The 9,330-nt window shown below is 41.6% G+C and overlaps 2 protein-coding genes across 8 annotated transcripts; one reads left to right on the top strand and one right to left on the bottom strand.

Annotated features, from left to right (window-relative positions):
• Positions 1-636: 636 nt before the first annotated feature.
• Positions 637-4,143, bottom strand: LOC118313785 (uncharacterized protein C2orf81 homolog). Of its 6 annotated transcripts, XM_035639620.2 has the most exons (5): positions 4,005-4,142; positions 2,908-3,020; positions 2,039-2,264; positions 1,683-1,883; positions 637-1,584 (listed from the first exon to the last, which is right to left on the bottom strand). In XM_035639620.2, the coding sequence occupies exons 3-5, from the start codon at positions 2,192-2,194 to the stop codon at positions 727-729; spliced, it is 1,215 nt and encodes a 404-aa protein (XP_035495513.2). In that variant the 5' UTR covers positions 2,195-2,264; positions 2,908-3,020; positions 4,005-4,142; the 3' UTR covers positions 637-726. The 6 variants fall into 6 exon arrangements, with proteins under 6 accessions (XP_035495513.2, XP_035495510.2, XP_035495514.2 ...); XM_035639617.2 differs by lacking the exon at positions 2,908-3,020 and having other exon boundaries at positions 4,005-4,143; XM_035639621.2 differs by lacking the exons at positions 2,908-3,020; positions 4,005-4,142 and adding an exon at positions 3,561-3,701.
• On the top strand, positions 4,040-8,678 carry wdr54 (WD repeat domain 54). Of its 2 annotated transcripts, XM_035639627.2 has the most exons (10): positions 4,151-4,264; positions 5,173-5,280; positions 5,567-5,629; positions 5,748-5,814; positions 6,277-6,333; positions 6,435-6,562; positions 6,826-6,926; positions 7,240-7,402; positions 8,007-8,081; positions 8,229-8,678. In XM_035639627.2, the coding sequence occupies exons 2-10, from the start codon at positions 5,233-5,235 to the stop codon at positions 8,358-8,360; spliced, it is 834 nt and encodes a 277-aa protein (XP_035495520.1). In that variant the 5' UTR covers positions 4,151-4,264; positions 5,173-5,232; the 3' UTR covers positions 8,361-8,678. The 2 variants fall into 2 exon arrangements, with proteins under 2 accessions (XP_035495517.1, XP_035495520.1); XM_035639624.2 differs by lacking the exon at positions 5,173-5,280 and having other exon boundaries at positions 4,040-4,264.
• The last annotated feature ends 652 nt before the right edge of the window (positions 8,679-9,330 follow it).

Raw genomic sequence — 9,330 nt, 5'->3', positions numbered from 1 at the left:
TGCTTTTTTTGTGTTGTCCAGAGTTGTGTGCATATAACACTTTTCCAGTTTATTAGGAAAACCCAGCTATTGCAGTCTAATACAATTCACTCCTGTGCAATAAAGCTGACCTTCACTAAGGTTATAGTTAATATATATTTTTTTAAACTGTTAAACTGCATTTTGCCTAACCTCATTGATATAAATGGAGTGGAGAAAAAACCCACAAACACCTGCCAGTTTACCAGCACCACAAACTACAGCGTCTAAAATGACCTTAGCTGAATCAACACCTAGAGCTATTAGAGCAGAAAACTGAAAAATACAATCGTTATAAAGGTAGCATTTATTCTAAGCTTGATGTTATAGACTACTGATTTAAACAATGTGTATATATACAAATATTTTCCTTGATTCATTGTGTTGTAGTTTTTATGAGTTACAGTATTCAGCTCTATCTTGCTTTATTATGTGTGCTTTTATATATAAGTATATAGTATCAAAAAAATTACAATATATATTTGTATTCTCAATTTATCAGCTACTATTTATTCAATCATGAACAGTGTATCTCAGTTTTCTAAATGCAGAGTAGCTCCCAGTTACGAAAAATTGCATGAGTCACAGTCTTTTAAAACATGAACGATAAACATGTTCCTGTATTTGAATGGTCATTTGTTTTTATTTCATTAAAATACATCCCATTCTGTTCTAAATACAGCTACAGACAGATATTGTCACTAAATTTTACAGTGAGTTCTTGGACTGAAACAATGGGGCGGTGACCTTAGGTGGACCGCCTGCGGAAAGCGGAACAAGTGACGGGAGTGACACGGCTGTATCACTTCGTATTGGCCCCAGCTTGGTAGACTGGGAAGGAGAGTTCAATTTGAGGGGGATACCTTCATTTGCTCGGGGATCCCAGATAGAAACACCCTTTGCCAAAACCATGGTGTCTAACCTCAGAGACCTAGAGAACTCCATCCCTTCCTGGTCACGTCTAGAGGGAGACAGTTTCTTCAGAGCCACCTCTTCCTCGTTTCTCCTAAGAAACTTTGCTGGCCAATCCATGGAGCTGGTTAGTGGTGTCAGTGCAGCTGCGGCCCGCTCAGTTGGCCGTTGCTTACATTTTGGTTCTATCTTGGATAGTCCACTTAGTGTTTTGGGATTTGCATTTGTGTAGTTGTTGTCAACAATCTCATACTGAGGTAGGATGCAGTGTCGAGGCAGCCTTGAGGGATCAAGTCTTGGTATGGGTTGATAATCCTTTGGCTGATATAATGGTCCAGTCATATGGTTATAAAGACAATATACTCTATTCTTATCTTCTACCTCCACATCCTTTTTAATAGCAGGACATGGCAGGACTGGCAGCAATTTGCCTGGAATGAGCTTAGGGGGTAAATTTACCTGCTGCCTTTTCTTTAGGTCAATTTTTGGTGTGGAGCGAGGACAAGGCACTCTGCATTTCTTTTTATTGACAGGCCTCCAGCCACTTGTTTCCTTGTCAGATGACTTTAGAGAGCTGTCTGTCTGGGCTATACCATTACATTGCTGGTTGACTCTTGGCTCTGGTTGTGCTGGGACCTGAACAATATCAGCCTCCTGTTAACAATCGACATAGAGATATTGATAGATTGCACATATGGAAAACCTCTTGGTTAAAATGTGAAGTGAGGACTCGCAGAGGAGACATAACCTACCCTTTGTGCCGCAGCGGGGCAGGATTGAGGAGAGGCAGGCGCACATCCTTGAGCCCAGGCATCGGCAGTTGCCGGCAAAGGCTCAGAGTCTTCAGTTTTAGATGCTTCCCTTGGACCTTCTCCTTCGTCAGGGCACATGATCTGTTGCTCTAGAATCCGTGTGAGGTAGCTCACAGCCCAAGATGCAGAAAAAGATGCTAGCTTAAGGGCAAAGACAAGCAACATCATGGGCGTGTGGTTGAAATGGATAAAAGCAAATAATTAATTGGCCTCTTAGTCGAAAGTGGTTAGCAGAAAGATGCTTTTCACGCAGAAGCGAAATCAAAATTAAATGAACATAGACTTTCTCATTTTACCTGTCTTTCCATGTCCACTGTCAAACAGCCTGCCATGACCTTGCTCATCTGTTCATCCACAATCTCCCCCACTGTCTCATCTGCTTCCTCCTGGACTAAAACGTTCATCAATTTGGCGGGATTTAAGCGACCAGGAATAGCAGCCCTCTGTGCCATCTTCTGCGCTGGAAGCGGGGGTCACTGGGACGGATGACATGCGGATACTCTCGCCAGGTTTTCTTGAATGCTGAAACAACAAACAAAAAATGCAGAGGGCTACCTGGTTGATCCTGCCAGTAGCATATGCTTGTTTTAAGATTAAGCCATGCAAGTCTAAGTACACACGGCCGGTACAGTGAAACTGCGAAGGGCTCATTAAAGCTTTTCATTCATGGGGGGGGGCATGAATGAAAAGCGAAAAAAATATATCTTTACGATGATAAGGAGTAGGATTTTTTAGTTGGCAAAAAAGATAAAAATAACAACAATATCTGTCTACTTGGTGGCATACTCCTTTGAAATGTCATATGGTAAACATTAGCACACTCTGGTGGATGTAATCAAATGTGACAGTGCAGGACATTGACAATCTGTTATCGCTTATGATAGAAATAATAGGAAACATAGCCTACATTCCTTAAAAACTGAAACCAAAAGACAGTCCAACTTGTAATTTCATTGTACAAGTACAGTGACAATGAATCTCTCACTCGTTCCCTTAAAATCTCGAGGAACAAGTCTTGTCTTTATTTCTTTCACACATTAATTGAATATTGTTGTACCTTTATTGGATTATTTTGATTCTTCTGTGAAGCACTTTGAATTGGCTTGATGTATGACAGGTGCTAATAAAAATAAAGTCGCCTTGCCTCTGTGTCTACTACAACTACCTGTTATATGCGATGAGATCACAGATCACAGGAGGGATCCTTTGATCATTGCATCAATGTGGGTGACATCGCATTTGCATCATAATGGAATGTTCGGCTTCTCTACATTTAAGCTGTTTAGAAAAAAAAACCTTTATTGTGACAAATCCACAGGAAACACAATGTTTTTGATAACAAGATTAGCACTGTCTGCCCCTACACATCATTTTTGTCAGCATATCTCTCTTCGTGTTTACTATAGGGAAGAACACTAGGAGAATCAACAGCCATTTCAACCATGTTGCTCGTGGCTAAGGATTAACAATACATTTTGTGTATACGTTTTATTTACGCTGAACACATTGAAAAAATGCTTGAACATTGTTTTTTAATTTGGATTTAGTTGTTCTCCAGCGTGAGCATCTGAAGTAAAGGAAATGGTCATTCTTGTGCCAAGGCATTGGTGTGCTTTAATCTGGATTATTTATTGTGTAGATTCCTGAAGGATCCTCTGCAGATGACAATAAAATATGAACTTTTACTGAGCAGCTGGTTTCAGTAAAAGTGCAATATTGAAGCAAAAACTTTACTACCAACACTTAAACAACGAAATACTGCACAGGTCACGTTTCCAGAATAACCGCTGTCACAACGTTAGAAGTGTCTATTCTTACCTCGCTCTCTATTTCGGATCCTCTGTGTTACGCAGCCACAGCCTGCGGTTGCTCAGCAACCGAGCACGCAAAGGGTGACGTAGCGCGCAGAGGCGGCCGTCGTCTCTATGGCTGCGGAGGACGCGCAGGTAATCCGGTTGCCCACAGCAAGAGAAGTGCTTCGTTTACGTTTGTCTTTTTAATGAAATGGTCGAAAAAACGACAACGGAGGAATAGCCCTAACCGGAAGCGAGAGCACGTGCACCTCCTGTATAATACGCTGCGTTTTTTTTAACCGTTAGCCTCTCGCTAACACACGTAAAGTTAGCTTGATGCTAGTGCTAAGCCTCGCCTCGCAACGATAGTCGCCTGTGTGCCTGTGTGTGTGTGTGTGTGTTTTTTCTAAGTGAATGGCCAATTCACCCTGACCAGACTCTCTGTGTGGGGACCTCCTCCTGTTCTTACCGCACTGACACCAAGCCACCCCGAAGGCCGCCCCGATGTATCACAAGGAGAAGAGCATCCAGACCAAGAACAGCGCCTCGGCGCTGTACAACAACCTGGGCGTGCTGCGCATCGCCCCGCGGCGCCTCACCTACTTCGCGGTGGTCCACGCCAACGTGGTGAACATGGTCAGCGCGTCCTGGGACGGCCTGGACTACTCCCACCGCCAGCTGCAGTCCAAGGAGCCCAACGTCGCCACGAGCACGTCGCTCGTCACGCAGGTCGGTGGACGCCACAGTGGAGCAGGGCTGTAAGCGCCTCATTCTGGGCCCTACACATCAGCAGTCCCTGTGGGGGCCCACCTGTTGCGAGGGCCCTCAGAGAATCTCCACTATTTTTTAAAATACAAAGTTCAGTCTCTCAACCAATGCATTCAGCCAATTTTTAACTTATGTTAGGACACTAATTACTTAACCCCCCCCACACACACACACACCCTTGGGCCCTGGGTAGTCTCCCCCCCCCCCCCCACGTGCTACAGGATAGAAGGCCCAATCCCATTTCCCATTTTTCAGGTGAATCACACTGATAATACCCCGTGGTTTTACAACTACGAAACATCACATCACGTTAGTTGATAACGATACATATGTGGTACTAATACAACGCATAACGCTGCTTTGCGACTTGCGTTTATTTGGTGTGGCTTTTATGAAGAAAAGCGCCATGATACATTGAGACGACGAACAAAGGTTGCCGTAAATTACTAACGGAGAAAATACAGATTTGTGAGTTTCTTTGGTCGCCTTGGACACTTCACCAAGCCGACTTGCCCGTGATTCGCAAGGCATATCTCGCAGCCCTCCGTCTGGAGTGTGGGTCTGGAAAATCTACGTTTGCAGGGCCACCTAGCCCTCCGCCTTAGCCCTCCGCCTTAGCCCTCCCCCTCGATGCCAGAGGGAATTGAGACACCCCTACCTTTACACGGCTACGGGGTAGGGGCAAGTCGTGAAATGGGATTGAGCCATAGAATGATCATTGGGGCACTTTCGTCGGTCTCTACCAAACTTCGTATTCTCTCTAAATGTATGCATGGATGCATCTTCTTGAAACACCTTTAACTACGAGAATAAGATGAAGCCTTACTCACACTCTTAATTTGACGTTGCACTGCATGTATTCAAATCAGATAGACAGCCAACGAGCGTTGAACCACCATCTTCGACCCAACTCCAGTTCCTAGTTAACTATGACCTCCTGGATGAATGGGAATTTACACAGACAACTTAAACTTAAAGTGAGAAAAACTTTTCATACAGTATGAATTATTTAGCCAGTGATTGACTTATGTTTGTGGCCAATAGGCGTCTGCAGACACTTAAAATCTATTGGCTGAAGAAGTACCACCCTGAATACATTTTAAATATAGTTTATGAAATATGTGAAATATTTAATTTAGTAGGTTACGGGCCAAAAATAAAAGGGTGAATTTTATCATTGTTTTCTTGTCTTTTTCACTGGTATGGTGTATATACATTTGGCTTTTAGATAAAAATAAATAAATCCTGTTATTGTTGAAACAGGCTGCATTTTGTGTCCTGCCCTCTCGTGACCTGCTGGTGGTGACCTCTCAGAAAGGCATCCAGGTGAGTTTTTGTCTGTGTGTCTACTCTTCTCTGCAGTCAGTGACTGTTGTCACATTTTGGAGCAGGCAGTATTAGTGTACACGTTATTGCAGCTCTTTTCTTTCATCCATTGTTTTAGATATATGAATCCGATGGCTCCATCATGGTGTACTGGCATGCGCTGGAGACGCCGGACACACCTACGGGTAAACTAACATATCAACCGTGGATTTATGACACGTGCAAATACTCAAAGACGAACCTGTCTTAATTATTTGCATGAAAATGATGATACGATTTACTAGGTTTTGTTGTTCCTGGAAATAGGTTGGTGCGATTGATCCATCCTCATCCACACAAACAGAATTACAAATACCAGGTTATATTAATGACATTAGAAACTTCCGGCATCTACACCTCCAGTACATTATTATATTTTGCACAATCACAAATGGAAGTCACGATGTTGTACACATGAGCAATATTTTCTGCTTTGTAAGGTTTACTCTACTAGATTAGATACTACTAGATTTGTTTGCTCACGCTTTCATTCACAAACTCATATATGCATAGTTGCGCAGGCACATATTTTTGTGTGAGGGAAAAGTATTCATTTAGAGGTTTTACATCAAATCTAGTGCACTCACAGCATTTGTTTGTGTCCCCAGATAAGGCTGTGTTTGCCCGAGGGATATCAGCAGTTTGGGAGAGTTATATTTGTGTGGGTAAGTACTAAGTGAAATATATTTCTTTACAGTTACGGTTCATATATAGAAAAAACAGGTTAAAACTATGCAAACATACTCGTCTCCTTCTTCATACCTAGGTGTTTCTTCTGGATCAATTCTCGTATTTGATGTTCCCAGTAAAGGCAGTAATATAACCTTGTCTGAGGTCCTGGAGGAGCACACGGAGTCTATCACTGACATGGCCTCTGAGTGCTCCGGCAGCCAGGTACAGTGTGGCATGTCTGTACTTTGTCTTTGGTCTTTCTGTAGATGCAGGATACCTCTAACTTTTGTATGCATCAGACTACCTAAATCAATTTCCACTTTACACGATACAGCACTTCAAATGAAAATGTCCATTACTATGTTCATTGTTGAATAATTTGTCTTCTTTAATAGAAAAAATAACTTGCAAAAAAACCCCATTAAATAATAATAATACAGTCCTTCTGTGACAGAATCCCTTTGTGTCTGTCCCCCTCTCCTCAGGAGTGCATAGCTGATCTGGTCAGTGCAGATGACGGGGGCAATCTGTGTGTATGGAAGTCTGGGGAGGAATTTCAGCTGCTTAACAAGATCCATGGCTTTGAGTAAGTACTATCCATATTATGATAGTATTGGCCATTTTTGGCGTACAATGTAAAATAAAAGTGTTCAATAGCAGCCAACTATTACTGACCTATGTTAAAACGACATCATCTCACGTTTAACTGTCTTTTCCAATCTTTGTTTCCCCTCCATCTGTCTCCCATCTTCATTCATTGTCTTGATTTGTCTTGATTTCTTTTCCACTGTCCTTCGCCTCCTCCTCATTTCCCCCCTGCTTGCTCTAATCTAATTGCCACTATCTTTTCTGTTTGTTCCATGATGGCGATGCTCCTCCGTCTTCCTCACTGCTCTCAGTATGAGCTGCTCATCTGTCAAGCTGTGGAAAGGTACAGTGGTGGCAGGTTATGGCACAGGCCAGATACGTCTCTATGAGGCGGTGACGGGAATCCTGCACGCCGAGGTCAACGCCCATGCTCGCTGGATATACTCACTAGACATCGCTCCTTTTTCTGGACTGGTGAGTTGTACAAACCAAATGGATGAACTAGAAATGTCACTTTATTGTGTTGGCCTCTAAGACTTAATATGAATGTCTAAGACTAGAGCTGCAACAGTTAACCGATTAATCGATCAGTAATCAATAACTAAATTAATCGCCAACTATTTTTGATAATCGATTTATCGGTTAAATTAGTTTTTATGAAAAAAAAGTCTTTATTATCTGATTTCAGCTTCTTAAACGTAAATATTTTTTGGTTTCTTTGCTCTAATATGACAGTTAACTAAATATCTTTGTGTGTCGGCAAAACAAAACATCATCTTGGGAGTTTGGGGAAACGCAAATAACATTTTTCACAATTTTATGAACCAAACAACTAATCGATTAACAGAGAAAATAATCAACAGGTTAATCGATGATGAAAATAATCGTTAGTTGCAGCCCTAGCATAGACTGTCATTTGTTCTTATTTGTCATTTAGAGTGGAGAATACAACTAACAATGAGAAGGGATTTATAGATTTTCTAGTCAAATATGACAATTACTTAAATCATCATGTTCATTTAGCTCCAGTGAATCTATATCTAACATTTTAAATTGTCCTTATGCTTGTGTGCTTCAGCTTCTGTCTGCCGCTGAGGATTCTCTAGTCAGGGTGTGGCACCTGAATTTGACCCCAGAGTCAAACAGTGTGGAGGTAACTGGTCTTAAAACTGAATACAAAGCTTATTTCCTTAATAAATCCCGGATTTAAATTACAATTCATGAGTTTTCCTCCAGTTGAACATTTTATCTTCTTGTCAATGAGACCCTGACTTTGTGTTTTTTCCTCATTTCCTCTTAGGTTGCCCATTTGCACAACGAGTGTGTGACTGACACACAAATCTGTGGCGCCAAGTTCTGCGACAGCGATGGCTATGCTTTCGCAGTGACGGGCTATGACCTGAGTGAGATTATTCGCTACACACAGTCGTAAGACCTTGCCTTCTCTGAGGCAAAGTGTATGAATGTGAATTTGGGTTTCCGCAAGAGGTTGTTTAAAATAATCTCCTTTTGTAGGGCAGTCCCCCCCCCCCCCAGGGTTAGAAGGACGTAAGCATTTAACAAGCAATGCAAAAGTAAAATGTTAATGTTTCTATACATATTTTAAGTACAAATATACATGAATGTAGCTGAAGAATGTAATAAAAAAAACTTGGTTATTCTGACATAATTATTGTTTCAAACAATTGTACCCGTGGAAGTTTACAATAAAGAAAGATTTTTAATGTTACACTTCACAAACAGAACAGTAGATGGGGCTGTGGGTCAATTATTTTGTCGCAGGACAGTAACCGTGTAGTCCAAAAAAAGTTCACCAGAGGGCAGAGTGGAGCTGTCTAAAAGGTTATGGACTGAAGACGCATGAGGAAAAACTCCACATTGTGGTTGGACGCTGTGTGCTGACCTCAGGACACAGGTCACTCATGTCAACCAGTAAACAAGGGCACGTTGCAGAGGACGTTTTGTTTTTTATCACATTGGATTCATAGACGCCATCCTATGCATCATCTCATCCTATGTATTTATTTATTTTATCATAAAGTCCAAGACAATTACATTTGTGTGTTTTTTTTTTCCAACTGTGACTTTGATGCTTATTTGCTCCATATTCTTTTTTTAGCCATTTAAATTTGCTAAGTTTAAGTCCCTTTTCGTGAAGTAACAGCAGAAACAAAGTCCCACTGTTTCCTTGAAAATGACCTGAAGAATTAGAGCGGCCTTTACTGAAAAAAAACAAACAAAAGTTTCTACTATTGACCAATTTCATGATGCAAAACAAAAAAACTGTACAACAGAGCCCCCGTTTTTCCAAGATCTGTTGACACACAGTGAACATGCCTTTACTTAAAACAAATCTTGCCAACTCAGCTGTACTATGGAAAAAAAAACTGGTCCTGTACATC

This window comes from Scophthalmus maximus, chromosome 19, assembly GCF_022379125.1.
Source record: "Scophthalmus maximus strain ysfricsl-2021 chromosome 19, ASM2237912v1, whole genome shotgun sequence".
Classification (NCBI taxonomy): Eukaryota; Metazoa; Chordata; class Actinopteri; order Pleuronectiformes; family Scophthalmidae; genus Scophthalmus; species Scophthalmus maximus.
The sequence above is the reverse complement of the archived record's forward strand: the minus strand, read 5'-3'. Positions and strand labels throughout refer to the sequence as shown.

Bases quoted from the DNA above. Each gene is read 5' to 3' on its own strand.
- LOC118313785 (XM_035639617.2), bottom strand. From the start codon at position 2,194: ATGGCACAGAGGGCTGCTATTCCTGGTCGCTTAAATCCCGCCAAATTG. The intron at 1,884-2,038 runs GTAAAATGAGAA...TTTGCCCTTAAG, and splicing joins CAGTGGACATGGAAAGACAG to CTAGCATCTTTTTCTGCATC. The intron at 1,585-1,682 runs GTAGGTTATGTC...GATTGTTAACAG, and splicing joins GCCCCGCTGCGGCACAAAGG to GAGGCTGATATTGTTCAGGT.
- wdr54 (XM_035639624.2), top strand. From the start codon at position 4,040: ATGTATCACAAGGAGAAGAGCATCCAGACCAAGAACAGCGCCTCGGCG. The intron at 5,630-5,747 runs GTGAGTTTTTGT...CCATTGTTTTAG, and splicing joins CCTCTCAGAAAGGCATCCAG to ATATATGAATCCGATGGCTC. The intron at 8,082-8,228 runs GTAACTGGTCTT...ATTTCCTCTTAG, and splicing joins CAGAGTCAAACAGTGTGGAG to GTTGCCCATTTGCACAACGA.